Here is a 16,007-nt window from a genome sequence, read left to right as displayed (position 1 = left end):
ATACTTGATACATATACAAATACTGACTATACTTTTTCACTCAAGTTAATGTAAAGATGTTTGGGCCCTGACATGTATTTCAGTAAAAAGTAGCCTTTACTACTACCTGTTCTAGTGTCAGGCTGGTAACTGGACGTCACGTCATATTAATACATTAATACAAAAGAATTCAATATTTTGTTATCTAATGAATGTATCATGACTGTCTCTGTTCTCATGTTTACATCACTGACTCCCTCTGTCTCATCCACGTTAGCTATACTTCTTGTTGCCATCTGCCTTGCTTGTTGTTAGCTTCATAGTCTATCCTACATCTGTGGTGTGTAAGAGCCAGAGAATGATACACCAGTGGTAGATTGAAAAAGCCGCGCAATGACAATAAATATGTTGATGGCCTAAAAACAGCACGCAGTGACAAGAAAAAATATCGATCATGTCACCAAATAGATTAAAATTAAAGTAACGTGCCTGTTTTGAAACTGTAAGTTCAGATATTTGTGTAAAGATGTAATGAGTAAAAGTAAAATGTCATCGAAATAAATAAATAAATAAATAAATAGTAAAGTTCTAATACCAGAAAAAATCTACTTACGTGAGTAACAAAGTATTTGTACTTCGTTACTTAAATGTATAGTTTTTATTTATGTTTGTACTTTGAGAAAATCCTGTGCGTCCACACACTTAGCCGATAAACCTGATTCTGATTCTGATTCCCACCTCTGGTATTGTGCTAGTGGTGTAGGTCTCCTGCAATGACTGGATCCCAAAGTAGGGTTCCAGATGTGTTCCTACTTGGTGGATTAATGCCTTGCAGATAGTGTTCTAGCACAGACTCTGGTCATGATTCTGATCAAAACTATTACTAATGCTGAATGAATGGCATGGAATGAATTTGATGTTATGAAATGGTGGAGTATTATTGGGAGAGTCTTCTGGGAAAACAGATCATCATAAGCTTATCTCCATGATTTTTTGTTTCAAAATAGCCATTAGTGTACTGTTAAAGATTGCTCATACACGGTGTGTGTGGTTAATTGAACTAAAGCCAATACTATTTTAATCTGAAAGTGGAGAAGGGAATCTCTGTGGGCGGCCATGTTGATTTGACGTCACTCAAAAGTGGAGGAAGAACGAACTGATGGGGAAGTTAAGGAAATTGTCCCAAATTGACAAGTTGAAATTTCAACATTTCCTGCGTTTTTAGCGTTTGTATTGGGAAAATTATAAATACATTGCTATTTCATCTCGAATGCAGCATTTTCTTTTTGTCTGTATTAATGGGCGACGCTAGGGGGCGGTAAGTGTCTGAGAGGAACTGGGAGCTACACACCGTCAACGAAGAACAGAGCAATTCCTAGCACTTTAATCGGAGTTGACATCTAAAACTGGATTTATTATAAGGAGCATATTATTTAAACACCTTCCGTCCTTGCACTTATGGACAACAAGGTAAAAAAACCTTCATTTCTTCTGCGATCGTGTGGTGGTGTTTTCTGGTGGTGTGGCATGGCTGCATGTCTGCATGCCTCTCATTCAAAGCATACTAGATCCCTTACAGTTCTATTTCAATCTTTTGCAATTGGATCATATAAACGCGAGGTCTGAGCTCTTTTTTTTTCTTCGTGTCCTCAAAAAGACATAAAAGAGAGTAATTAGAGGCAACAATGATCATGCACTTAAACCTAAAAGTGTCAGAGTGAACAGTAATGTCATGGCTGAAAAACACAGCCCCTTCACCACACTACTGTGTGCACTGTGTGCCATTCATATTTGCTCGATATATTCAAGAACTGAAGCAGAATAATGGCACATCTCGTGATCCTTAAGACAAAACCAAAGTTCTTCTTCTGGCTGCTCCTGTTATGGGTCGCCACAGCGGATCATCTGTTTCTGTATCATTCTGTCCACCTCCTGCATGTCCTCCCTCACCACATCCATAAACCTCCTCCTCAGCCTTCTTCTTTTTCTCCTGCCTGGCAGCTCCATTCTCAGCATTCTTCCACTGATATACTCCATGTCCCACCTCTGCACATGACCAAACCATCGCAATCTCTTTAATCAGCTCATTTCTAATCATGCAGCATCTTCAACTCTTCGACTTCCAGCTCCGCCGCCTGTCTGTTTGACAGTTCCAGCTGTCTCTAAACCATCCAGAGCAGATTTCACCACAATCTCCTGAACTTTCCCTTTACTTCTGCAGATACGCTTCTATCACAATTCACATCTGCCACAAAGACAAAACCAGGGTTAAAGAATAATGAGTTTGTTTTTTAATGCTGAATGTGTATAAATGTGAATATAGAATAGTGCTCGAATCAAGCTGCATTGAATACGATGCAGAAGGAAACCTACAGCCGGAAATACATTAAACATGTCTACATGTTAAACATGACTATACATTAAACATCTCTATACATTAAACATCTCTATACATTAAACATGACTATACATTAACCATGTCTACACATTAAACATGACTATACATTAACCATCTCTATACATTAACCATCTCTATACATTAAACATATCTATACATTAAACATCTCTATACATTAACCATGTCTACATATTAAACATGACTATACATTAAACATCTCTATACATTAACCATCTCTATAAAATAAACATCTCTATACATTAAACATCTCTATACATTAAACATCTCTATACATTAAACATCTCTATAAAATAAACATGTCTACACATTAAACATGACTATATATTAACCATGTCTATACATTAAACATGTCTATAAAATAAACATCTCTATATATTAACCATGTCTACACATTAACCATGTCTACACACTAAACATGACTATACTGGATTATTTGTAATGTGTTTAGAGACTAAACACAAAGCACAAAATTGCTGATCTGCACAAATTGCTCCTAAAACATTCACAATTTATCTGCACAAAACACAAATCTACTGTACAGCTCAGTGCTGCATTGTCTTATGTCTACTGTCTCACTTTCCTATCTCTACCGCTCTGCATTGTCTTATGTCCACTGTCTCACTGTCTTATCTCTACCCCTCCTCATTGTCTTATCTCTACCACTCCTCATTGTCTTATGTCCACATTGTCTTATGTCTACTGCCTCACTGTTCTGTCTCTACCCCTCCTCATTGTCTTATGTCCACCCTCTCACTGTCCTCATTGTCTTATGTCTACCGTCTCACTGTCTTTCTCTGTTTTTCTCCTCACCATTTTCCAGCAATGCTCACTTAATAGGAAATCCAACACAGAGATTGTGGGGGAAAAAAAAAACACTGGCCTTAAAATCTAGGAAAAGATTTTATGTATAAGGTACACATATAAAGCATTTCTCTCTCTTTTTTAATGCAGGAGTCAGATGCTGTTGATGATGGAGTCTCGGAGGTCGAGAGCTGCTCTGCTTCTGGTTTGGGTGCTACAGGAGGCTCGGACTCACGAGTGGACTCCCAGCTGAACAATGCTGTACACCTAAAAATGGAGGGTAATGCATTTTACCGGGAGAAGAATGTGCGTAGCGCCATCGGACGTTATCACCACGCCTTGCTTGTGCTTCGTGGTCTGGACTCAGAAGTGACGTCAGGTCTTAAATGTTTTAGACCCCAATCACCTTCCCTCACCCCAGAGCAAGACGAACTGCTCAGGAGCACCCAGATTGACTGCTATAACAATCTAGCAGGTAGGTGTTACTAGAGAACAATGGTTGCAGATTGCCCCAGATTTTGTAAGTATAGTGTTGAATTAATTAGTCTTTGCTCTTTCCTGCTTCTGAAGCAGCTCTTCTCCATCTGCTGATGTTTGCGCCCATGCACAATTTAACTATCTATCTATCTGTCTGTCTGTCTGTCTGTCAGTCTTTGCATAGAATAACATTTAATTTGATGATTAGAATAAAACAGCTACTTGAAAAAAATCAATCAAGCATCTCCGTGATCAAGTTGTTAGTATCTTTATATCAAGTGCTTACAGAAATGTATCCTGCTCTAAAAGTTGATTTTCTGTGTCAAGCAGCATGCTTACTGCAGCGTGAAGTTGTGGACTATGCCCGTGTCCAGGAGTACAGTTTTAAGGTCCTGCAGTGGAGGGCTGGAGATGTTAAAGCCCTGTATAGAGCTGGACTAGCCACCCTGGAGCTGGGTGACGCTCAGACTGCCCGGGAATACCTCCTCCAGGCCAGCAGAGGGAAACCTAACGGTAAAAATGTTTTTAACAATAGACAGCGTTTCTTTTTTATTTTTATGGATGTAACATCCCAGTACAGTCTGTGCAATTGATCAGTTGAGAGAGGATTAAGTGCAGTTCGAGATTCCAGTATAAAAAAAAGAAAAACCAAAGATGCATAACAAATTGAATTTAAATGGACTTCAGAAAATGACAGGAAGCATCAGGCATGTAATATGTGACTCAGGAACATGGAAATATTAAACAATCTTTCTAGACAGTGAACACACTCATGCATCAGTTTAACTTTATATGCAAGCTTTTACAAGCCAGCATCATAAACTCATAGCCAGTCCTACACCACTAGCACAATACCAGAGGTGGGAAGTAACGAAGTACAAATACTTTGTGACTGTACTTAAATATTTTTCTAGTATCAGTACTTCACTATTTATTTTTCGGACTTTTTACTTTTGCTCATTACATTTTTACACTTAAATCCTTCACTAGAGCAGAAGTACAGAAACTCATGTTTTAAAAGACTCTGGCAAAAGTTGTACTGACTACACTTTTTTACTCAAGTTAAAGTAAAGAAGTTTGGGCTCTGACATGTAATTGTAAAAGTAGCCATTATTACAAAACGTCACGACACATCAATATTAGGGCTGTCAGTCGCTTAAAATATTTAATCATGATTAATCGCTTGATTGTTATGAGTTATTTTCGATTACATTTTTTTAATCGATTGACAGCCCTAATATTAATATGACGTGATGCTCCATACCCCAATGTTCCACATTACATTCACTTATATCTGTTCATGCAGATGCGTTTCTGCTGTTAAATAATTCTAATGCATGCCGTGGAGATGATTAATGCATTTGATAGGAAAAAGAGTTTATATTCACCATTTTCCTTCCTTATTCGCTAAGGTAGCACTTCAACACCAGACCCTTAAAATGTTTTGCTTGCTGCTTATCTTAATGGCCTTGAAGAGTCTGGAAAATATCATCCTGAGGAAGAAGTCGTTAGTTAATTGTCAAACAGCATAGGTAGTAGTTCATTATCTATTGTTATTTTGTTTTCATCACTGTAAAGTAAAATGCAGTTTCACGTTCAGAGAGATGACCCTCATATGCTAGAATAGCACACACTGAAAAATTTTATTACAAATACATTTATTCAAAACAATATACATACATTTTTTCATCAATTTTAGGATCAATAAAGTATTCCTATTTTGAAATGTATGACATGCATAATGGGAAATCACAGCATGAGCCTGAAAGGGTAGAAATAACCACTTATGCCTGTAATAATGTCGGCCGTATACTTTTCAGATGCCAATGTGATAAAACAGCTCCAGCGAGTGGAAGAGCGGCTCAACAAAGACTATGAGAAGGAGAAAGCTCTTTACAAAGGCATGTTCAATAAACAGAAGCAGGCAGAAGAGGAAAAAAAAGCAGAGAACCCAAATCAAGCGTGAGAAGATCTAGAGATCTGCACCAGCGAAAAAAAGTTGAACAGTGAAACTGAAGATGATGGCCTACCAAAATGTGGGATAAATGTTGCCCAGGGCATGGAATATAAACCCCAGTAAGGTATTTAATGAGGGTACAGATATTTTGCCAAGACTCAGTCAGAATGAGGGCAGACTTGAAACTGTAAAAGCCTTGACTGTGGCTCGATCAGAGACTCTGTTATGATATCAGTTAATTTCTGTTCAGGTTTGTTGTGTGTGTATGTGTGTTTATACTATAACAGGAGAGCATGTCATCTTTCAGCACTGTTACATAATAAACATTATCTGACTTTTTTTATTTTAGATCACAGACTTCATGTAAGAAGAAAATTGGGATCTAATAAATATTAAAGCTGCAATTGTTGCACAACAGTGATTTTTTTTTTTCCATTGTGTGAGTGTGTCTATATGTCTATATGTCTATATGTCTATATGTCTATATATATATATATATATATATAATCACTAACTTCATTCAAAACAAGTGATCACTTTTCCTTTGAAGTCTTTATTAATACTGAGTCATTATTTAACACTGAAATCTTATTTATTTGAAAGTCCTGAGCACACTTTATATTACACAACATACTTTCAGATTTTTATCAACTTTTTTTAACGGTAAACGCACTAAAGCCTATAGTGCAAAGTTTATAGTATTCTAAGTAACACTAGAGTACACTGGTGCACCTTGAGTATAATAATGCACAGAGACACGGCATAAAGTTGCATGCAGAGGCACAGAAACTTGCAGAAAATAAAGAGCTGTTTTACATATACACTCCCACATGATCAGAAGTTGTGTAACTTGGCAGTACTAGCGCTCAAACTGTTTTTGCGTACACGCGTTAATCCCGGTTCTGGCCTTGATAACTGGGCTGCATGTGTAATTCTACAGTAAATAGAATCTTTTTGAAATTTGTTATATGCAAAAATAAGCAACTGCTGCATTTCTACAAAGTTTAAACATTTATAGTTAAACACGTTACATTAAATTGATGAGATACAGGTTTTTCTTGTTTGCCCCTTAAGTGCTGTGGTCTTCTCAGTGAAGTTCCTGTGACGAACTCAGTCCATGACTTGTAGGATGGCAAACATTTGCATGATTTAATTATATCACACAATCCGTGATGACTGTCCATTATCTATCCATCTGTGTCTGAAATAAAGTTCTGTTTGTTAGGTTTTTTTCCAGCTTTTTCTAGTCTTTCTTTTTTGATTTCTGGTTCTTATTGAAACTGAGAGACCTCATAGAACCAAAAATCTTCCTCCCGAGGTCACGAAATGATCGAGAGCGAGTTAGAGGGGCCGAAGGAGGTGGAGAGGGAGAAAGGGATGGAGAAGACAGGGGTGAGGTTGAGTGAGTGCTTCCCTCCAAGCTTTGCGAGCGAGAGAGGTGGAAAAGACTGGCAGTGGATGAATGTTTGTCCTCTTTCCTGACCAGATTTCGGACTCGTTCTGTACCTCTGCCGTCACGACCAATCTCCAAAGAGGAGCACCAGTGGTTGTTTTGGAGATGGACTTCCCGTTTTTGGGAACGGGATGACAGGAATCCCTGAGATTCACTCCGAAATAAAGCTCTCCTTGATAGCCGAAGGCTGGAGCTATGGCCATCCCAGTTTGTTCCTTTCTTTCTAGAGAGATTATTCTCTTTTCGTTCCTGTACCCTGCTTGACGAAGTCTCTTTTAAAGAAGCATGCCTCCATCCAAATTCTCCAACCCTTTCCTCCCTTTCCAATTCCTCCTCCCTTCCCCAGAGTCTTGATTCGAAACCTTTCCATAGCTTGGTGGCTTTCTTTGGAGTCCATGAACCTGCTTCTTCCTCCCAGCAGCTGCTGTAGTCCCTTCCTGAGTAACTGCTGACTGTTGATGCTCGTACCAGCTCTCTGGAGGCATGCTTGCCCTGATAGAGCCCTTCCCCATCACCACTTCTCCTCCAGCCTCTCTCCTGAGACCTCCACCCGGTCGCAGCTCCAGCATCTTGCCTGAGAGAACCACCTCGGGGTCTGATGGGGCCTTCTAGTGGAGAGCCACAAGGGTGGATGTGCGGAAGAGAGCACTGGGATGGGGAGTCCCTCCGGAACACAGATAGTTGAGCAGGTGTAAATGGTGAATTTGAGAGCAGTCGAGGAGGGGAATGCACCCTTGAACGGGATGAGGAACCAGGAGAGGAGGCAGACTCTGAGAAAGTGTGCGGTAAAGACAGGATGGGAGAGGTGTGGGAAAGAGTGGGACCTGAGTGATCAGAGCGAGGGCTGTTTGACTGTGTTGTATGTATCAAATGACAATCTGAATGAGTAACCTGAAGACGATGCTGCTGGGAAAGGTAGTCTGATTCAATGGCACCAGTCCCTGCCCATAGGTTTGAGGATGAATTCGAATAAATACCAGATCGTTCTTCATAAGATGTAGGAATGGAGGTTCGAGAGGAACGAGGTGTCGGAGCATCACATGGAGATGCTGCCCCTTCACCCCTCTCCCTTTCGTTCCGGAAGCACTCAGCATCCAGCTCCACCCCTTCCTCCATAAGCCCTACTACCACAGACCTTGGCAACCCAGAAACACGTGAGATCTCACACACCACCACTGAATCCTCAGTTAGTTTAGCAGGACTTTCTAAGGCTTTTGAAGGGGCGCATCCCTCCGTATCCTCTCGTGGAGCCCCATTCCAGTCCAAGGACTTCGAAAAGTTAAGTGAACCAAAGGTCTTTCCGGTGATCTCCAATGATCCACGGTTACTAATTGTGGATGGGCAGGTGGAAATACGAGGTCTGCTTCTCCAGTTTGGAGTGCTGGTGACTGTTGTTGAAGAAGAAGCAGGAGAGGCGGTTGGAGTGACGAAGTTGCTGCTAAGATGCCCACATGATCCTGACGCCTGCTCAGTTATGTTTTTAGCATCAATATTAAGCGTTTTATTCAAACTAGGATTAAGGTTTAAATTTAAGTTGAGGTGAAAACTAATGTTGAAATCCTCTCCGGTGACAGATGGCAGGTTTCCAAGGTTAATCGAGTTCCTACTTGCTTTTTTAGCAATGTTGCTCAGATTAACTCTAGCAGAATTGCCCAGAAAAGATTTACATGGGGTCAAGCTGGTCAAGCTGGAGGAGGAAGCACTCTTTGGATGGACTCCTTCATAGCATATCCCTGCAGAGAGCTTCTGAGATGCTCGATTGGAAGTCTCAGAAGTCTGCCTGCTGTGGTACTGATGCGCTAATCTGGTAATGTATTGCTCCAGCTGTGTGAGAGATGGAGATGGTGGAGGTTGGGTCCTCACAGGAGGCTGTTCAGGCTCTGTTTCCACAAGCTGGTCTCTCTGGGCTGAAGGAGCGCTCTGTGGGGGAAGGATTCTGGCAGGAAGTAAACAGGGGACTCTGCAAGGCCACTGCATGGAGTGGACTAGGATAAGGGTACACCTCTTTTGTCTTCCTTGAGACCAGGTCGGAGCAGAATTTTGGGTCTAGTTGCAGCTGTGGATAGGTGTTGGAGCTTGACAACACACATTCTTTCTGTATTGCCCCAAGACTGGAGCAAAGTCCAGTCAGAAACATGAGCCCATCAATCTCTAGTTCCCCTGTTGAAAGAGCATTAAAACGACCATGTTATACAGCCTTCACTGCACAAATATGACAATGTCATAAAAGTGGTTAATCATTTTTCTCCTACCAGTAGAAGCAGGCCTCCTATCTCCTCTTTGGACTGACCCTCTTGAGTTCTGTCCATTTTGTGGTTCATCCTCCCTCCACCGGGTGGTACTGTGATCCAACGAGTGCGGCCTGCATGGCCCCCCCATTTTAGGTGGACCTCCAGGGGCTGCCTCACTAGCCACTGAGTAACAGGAATCAGACAGTGAGCTCCCACTGACTGAGTAAAAACCTGTGGAAAAGAACATAAATGCATAAATGTATAAAATGTATATAAAAAATGTATAAATGAAATAAGAGTAATTTCATGGGTGTATAAATTATGAAATAAACAAAGTGAGCAAAAAAGAGCAGGGTTAATGTTTGCCAAAGGCTGCACAGAGCTCTTAAACATACATAAAAAAGTGAGTATGAGGCTGATGTGGAAAGTAAACAGTCAAGCAAAATGTCAATCTGTCAAAATTTGCATCGGTCAAGAATTATATTACTATTTATTTTGAGACGCATATATAATTAACCTCATGCAACAGGTTCATATCTATGACAATTCTATAGTACCATTCAGGCACAATGTTTACTTAAGATGTTTTACTGGTTGGTTTGTGATTTTCTATTGCTTTTCGAAATGCAAGTGCAAAAACCCAACTGTGAACATGTAGCAGAATGGTACAAAGTCCAGCAATAAACCTTTTCAAAGAAAGGAGTGGGCTTTGAAGAACATGCCTTCCCTGTGTAGGTACAAAATCCTTCAAAGTCTATGCAGGTACAGGTGTTCATTTTCAAAGAACATTCTGAAAACTTTAAGAATCTGCAGCTGCAAACAAATGAGCTTCACTTGTTTGAAGTCTTTTTTTTGTTAGCAGCAGTACCTGAACTGGGTCTGGAGTCACAGTCAAGTGAAATGGTGCCAGTGGGATCTGGAGTGGGGGGAGAGAGAAGGTCCGATGGGATGTCCCATGAGAGAGTGGACCAGCGGGAGCTTGGGCCCTCTGTAATCCTGACACCTGGCACTAAAGAATCTGCTGGAGAAGGAGTCTGAGAACAAAAAGCAGATGGCACAGGGTACATTATCACATGTTAAAACAGCCTACGGGTGGTAATTACAGGGCATGAACCACCGGAGATGTTTATGTTTACAAAATTCCAAAATAGTCCTTCGGCAGCGAGCCATTAACTTCACACGGCTATTAAAAGTATTTAGAGACGAAGCTGCCATTCAAGGTCATAATAACTGGTGTTCCACACAATGCCAGAGCACTCGAGAAGCCATGCATGTGCGAGTCATCGCTTTGAACGTGTCAAAGTTCATCTTAAAATAAGTTTGGAAATTCATGGTATTTATGGAGTGCAGTAACTGAGCTATTTCCCCCTTCACAAAGGACCACTCTTTAAATATCCCTAAACAAGTGACCATTGTGCGGTTTACCCTTTACGTCTGATCAGTCCCCTGCTTCACTGTTCTCAGTTTTACACACAATGCAGGTGACTCATAATAGTGCTGAAGAACCAACCCCGGGGGATGGGAGAGTTCATAAGGAAAGAATAGAGAGAGCGACAGATGACGAAACAAAGAACTAAGGAAAAAGGATGAGAGGGGGCTGAGGGATTTTTTTAGAAAGAAACTTTGACCAGGCTTATCTCTGCTCTAGCAGTTTACCCCCAATTCCCTTTCTTCTAGTTTAGAAATATATATGGCAGAAAAGCACGAAGGAAAGACCATGTCAGAAGTATAGAGGGAGCGAGAGATTGAGAGCAGAGGACAGATGAAGGTCTGAGACTTAGCGAGAGAGGACGGATGGAGATTGATAACGAGGAAAGCGAGCATGAGTCAGTGGGAAAGAAAGAGAGAGAAAGTTAAAGAGAGCGAGCGGGGGCTGGGTTGCCTAGTGAGAGAAACAGCATGAAGGAGGCATTTTAAACCCCTAGCACACGCACACAAACACACACACACACACACACTCTCCTGGATATGACTACCACCCCCTCTTCTGTGCTGTGTACTGCTGAGCTGCTCCCTCTCTTTCTCTATTTCCCTCCCTCTCCCTGTCTCTGTCTTTTTCTCTCACTTCGCCCACACAACCGATTCAGCAGCAATACTTATCTCTATCTCAAATGGAGGAATATTTTTTCCTCAGCAGATTGATGTTATGTAAGAATGCTGCAATCATCATGGAGCATGATATAGATATGTTACTTATATATAGAACTCTACGAAATCCTTCATGGGTTCAGTTTAATAATGAGATCTTATGTCCTCATCCCTTAAGTTCTGTTCAGTACAGTGTTCAATGCTTCCTTGAGTAGTTATTTGCATATTTAAAGGTTCTTCATAGCTCTTAAAGGGCTTCCTTTCAGGCAGTCAGGACCTAGAACAATCTAGAACAGAAACATCAAGTGAGAGACAGTTCTGTGAGTGGAAGCACCTTGTTGACAAGAGAGGACAGAAAAACATTGGCCAGATTGGTCTCAAAAAATTAGTTTTGACAAGTGAGCAGAGAAGCACCAAAGCGTGCACAAAACATCCAATTCTGAAGCGGATGTGCTACAAAAGCAGAAGACCACATCAAGGACCTCTCACGTTAGCCAAGAAATTAGACAGTAAAGATTAGAAAAAATAAACATCTGGACTTCCAGACTTGAACTGTCCAGTTTGGGTCACCTCAAATTCTTGTTTCCAGAGCGAGTGAAGGCTGATGTGTTCCTTCGCTGTGGTAGCTGTGATCTCTATCTCAAGATGTGATGTAAGTTCTGGGACACTTTTTTGTTACTATACACTTCCTGTAAGCATAGACAAGTCTGGTCATTTTTTCTGTGATCTCTCACATCATCAAGGTGTTTCAGCCTGCAGGACTTTCACACACAGGATGTTTTGAGTTTTTCACACCATTCGGTGTAAACGCTAAAGACGCTAAAGGTGTGTGGGAAATCACAGAAGATTAGGAAATTCTGAAATACTCAAACCAGTCTCTCCATGCTCCCCGCTTTCCCCATTCTGATGTTTGACGTGAACATTGATTAAGTTCTTTTTTCCCGTATCTGCATGATTTTGTGCATTGTCCTGCTGCTGCACGATTGATGATCGAATGATAAGTGCAGGAATGTGTACGTATATATATTCCTTTTAAATTGGACTGTGACTCTACACTGCATATATTTTTATTAGGAATAATTTTGCTGATAGAAAAATGAACCAAACAACTTTTCCAATTTGAAGCCTGGTGTCATTTAACTACACGTCAAATTCCTAAAATTCAGTTGTTTTATCATTTAATAGTGTTTTCAGTAATACAAGTTATATTGATTTGAGTACACCGTTCAAAAACAGAACATTAGGGTTAACATCACACGCGCAAACATGACTGCTTTTCAACAAGATTAAACCCAAACATAAAATTACTATTCAATTATTTCCCAGACAAACACGAACACAATAGGACTGAAATGTCCAGACATTGCTCTGTATAAGAAATGCCGGTTTGTGCATTTTCAAAAGTATGAAATTACAGCAGATTTGATTACACAAGGAAAGAAGGTCGGGGTGATGAGCAAGGTTGGGGGATGAGCAAGCAGGGTTGGAGAAATCCGATACGGGCCTTAGAGCAGTGTCACGGCCAGGACTGGCCTTTTTCCAGCAACCCCTCAATTGAAAAGAAGGAGTCAGACACACGGAAAGAAAGTAATATAAGATTAATGAGAAAAAATGGGTAGAAAAAAATGGGCAGAAAATGAGAAAATGGAGGAGGTGAGGGTTTTTGTGTGATCTCTCTTGTCTAATGAGAGAGAGCACTTACTGAACCTCTCATATCAATGTCACCGGATGTGTGCAGACATTAGTGTCATTAGTCTATTCAATCACAAGACGGTCATTAAGGGCCGACTTCTCTTTCTACAACGTCAACTTACCGTAGGAGGCTTTTCAGAATCGGAAAATGAAAGGTCTCGGACTCTGCGTCCCAAATAACTCAATGATACAATAAGTGCATCAGACTGGAGAGTTTAACTCCATCATCATCCCTTTATTTAGTCATTCATCCCCTCATCCGTCACTCACTCTTTATCAAACAGTAAAGAGGCGATGACGCAAGCAGCTTAAACATTTGTCCTGCTTATGCAAAATGGCAGATGTGTTGGTGGAAAAGCAACAAACAAACCCGGATGATGACTTATTGTTCCTACATTTTTTAAAACTGCATCTTATCTGATCAACCCAAGTTTTATTGAATATTGGGATCGATCGGAATCTGGTCAGGGAATGGCATAATTCTTGTGCATGATTTTCAATCCAATGTGTAAAAACAACGAGTTTTTCTGAAAGAATCCTGACTGTGAAAAAAATAAACATTTCTAATCGAATGATACGCCACTGGGCAGAGGTGTGTGTCCTCATTGTGTTACTTTTAGCTACCTAACATCTGCTCATTTACATTGTATCTTCCTTGGACACAGGCCATTCTTAACCCCTGGTGTCATTTCAGACAAGCACTTCCCCCAGTCTTCTCTCCTTACACAGACACACACACACACACACACACACACTTCAGAAAAGGCTTGCGGCTCCAGCAAAAAAACCTTTCATACCTGGACAGGAGCTCACCTTGCCACATTAGCTCACTAAAACCCCACCTCACCAAATCAATTACTGTGCCAAGTCTTAATGGAGACTTCAATCTTGTGCCTTGTATACCAGTGTATTCCACAATCTGTGTGAAAGCAACATGTGGCCTATTCTATATTCAACCTTGGCACGTAGAGAATGTGTGTGTGTGTGTGTGTGTGTGTGTGTGTGTGTGTGGGCTTGCATTGTAAATAGTGGCACCTTGGATACTTGACGTCACTGTCACCAAAACGTTTGACTCGGATGTGCAGATGTTTATACGCGATTGATCACAAAATGATTATAAATGAATTGCCCCTCTGTGGGGAATGAAACCCCTGCCCCCCCACACGCTGACCTGTTGCCTGCAGGTGGTCACGGCACCATCCTCGGCGGCGCTGTCGAGGCTCGCTGGTTGGTCACAGGGTCCATCCGCGGTGTTCCCGCTCTCATCCATCACGGAGTCGATCAACTCCAGCTGGCGGCCCCGGAGCACATCCAGCTCCACGATGCCGGCCAGCGTGGCTTTGAGGCGCTCTCCGATGCGCACTCGCTCGCTTCCCGACCACAGCGAGTTCACGCAGCTTCTGCGCCCCGACATCCTGCTGGTCTAATCGGGTCCGAACAGGAGAGAATCGCTGGTGTGTGTGTGTGTGTGTGTGTGTGTGTGTGTTTGTGCGCGCGCTTGTGTATGTGTGTGTAGCCGGTGCACCATCGACTGTCAATGCGGCATCAGTGTTGCCGTGTTACGGTGTGCGACAGCAGAAGCATCTCGTTCATCTCGACATCGTGTCCAGTCGCTGACGATTTTTCCCTCAAGCGCACAAAATACATTGCCGTTCTCCAGCTAACTTCATGCATTCATGCACGTGTGTGTGAGCGGGGAATAAAATGATCCATCATTTGTGATCTTTAGCCGAAAAACCGAGCGATCATCCTAAATCACACCTGAAGCGACCTCCTCGGCATGTTCCCATTCCAGCTCATGATCCTGGTGCCGCTGATTCAGTTCTGCGTAAAGCGTTGCACGGCACCGCAAACGCCGAGGGGGCGGGGACCTTGGGTGAGCGTCCTGCTCCTGATTGGCTGGAGAACTTTTCGAAAAGAAAAGACGCAAAAACATGGCGCTTTAGGTTCTTGGTATACATTGCTAAATTGATGTTTTGTTGAATTAACACTGTTCTATTATAATTTTTTTTAGATTTAATAATTTGGCCTATAGAGTTAGCAGAAAAACAGCAGTGACTGAATTTGAACGATAGGTGGCGCTCTGCCACTATAACAACCCCAGGAATGCTCATTTTGAGGTTACTGACGATTCAATATCACTCAAATATTATACAATGCCATCTTATATGGATGTATATTTGAAGGCCAAAATTTTGTGAACCACATACTAATTGTGCGTTCTAATAAAATCCCACCTCAGATTTGGTTCCTATTTGCTATTATAATAACTCTCATTTTTCTGGGAAGGCTTTCCAGCAGCTTATGGAGCAGGTTGTAAGGGTCAGTCATTATACAGTGTTCCTTGAGCAAGGCCCTTAGAGTATTCAGGAGGATTTAGGTCAGTGCTTTTTCGCCAGCAACGCAATTTCTTGGCAAACCATGTCTTCGTGGACCTCTGTTTGTGTACATGGCAATCTTTAAACAGGAACAGTTTTTGGCCATTTAGTTCCAGTGAAAAGAACGTGTATAACTACAGTTTCCGATATCTTGCGTCAACAGGTCGGCAAATATACATGGATGGTTGTGATGATCAGTTTTGTTTACAATATTTTAGCCATACAGTGTAGGTCTGAGTGCAAATCTCCAAACTTTAAATCAAATTATTTGTACATTTATTTGAATAAATATTTTAAACATAAAGCAATATTTATAAAGCATTCCATATCTGTTACCTTTATTAATGTAAAAAATGGTATCCTTTATCTCAAAAATCTTATGTAAACTAGATAGTGTAGAAAGACATCAACTTAAATCTTTGGAACATCATTGGTGCATTTTAAAGGAACAATTTTTACTTGTATCATCACTTTATTGTGCTATATGTTTTGTTAACATTTAGATTTTTATAAGTGGACATTGGTTATTTCT

At 41.1% G+C, this 16,007-nt stretch overlaps 2 protein-coding genes across 2 annotated transcripts; one reads left to right on the top strand and one right to left on the bottom strand.

The window, feature by feature from the left end:
• Window positions 1-1,163: 1,163 nt before the first annotated feature.
• On the top strand, window positions 1,164-6,037 carry ttc9c (tetratricopeptide repeat domain 9C). The gene is made up of 4 exons (XM_046850235.1): window positions 1,164-1,449; window positions 3,350-3,674; window positions 4,007-4,189; window positions 5,497-6,037. The coding sequence occupies exons 1-4, from the start codon at window positions 1,438-1,440 to the stop codon at window positions 5,640-5,642; spliced, it is 666 nt and encodes a 221-aa protein (XP_046706191.1). The 5' UTR covers window positions 1,164-1,437; the 3' UTR covers window positions 5,643-6,037.
• A 2,781-nt stretch (window positions 6,038-8,818) lies between these two features.
• Window positions 8,819-14,963, bottom strand: si:ch211-168f7.5 (dapper homolog 2). The gene is made up of 4 exons (XM_046850234.1): window positions 14,269-14,963; window positions 10,186-10,351; window positions 9,339-9,548; window positions 8,819-9,246 (listed from the first exon to the last, which is right to left on the bottom strand). Exons 1-4 carry the CDS (start codon window positions 14,509-14,511, stop codon window positions 8,960-8,962), a joined length of 906 nt encoding a protein of 301 aa, XP_046706190.1. The 5' UTR covers window positions 14,512-14,963; the 3' UTR covers window positions 8,819-8,959.
• Window positions 14,964-16,007: the final 1,044 nt, after the last annotated feature.

This window comes from Silurus meridionalis, chromosome 5, assembly GCF_014805685.1.
Source record: "Silurus meridionalis isolate SWU-2019-XX chromosome 5, ASM1480568v1, whole genome shotgun sequence".
Classification (NCBI taxonomy): domain Eukaryota; kingdom Metazoa; phylum Chordata; class Actinopteri; order Siluriformes; family Siluridae; genus Silurus; species Silurus meridionalis.
Note: the sequence above shows the minus strand (reverse complement) of the source record. Positions and strands in the feature narration are given on the sequence as shown.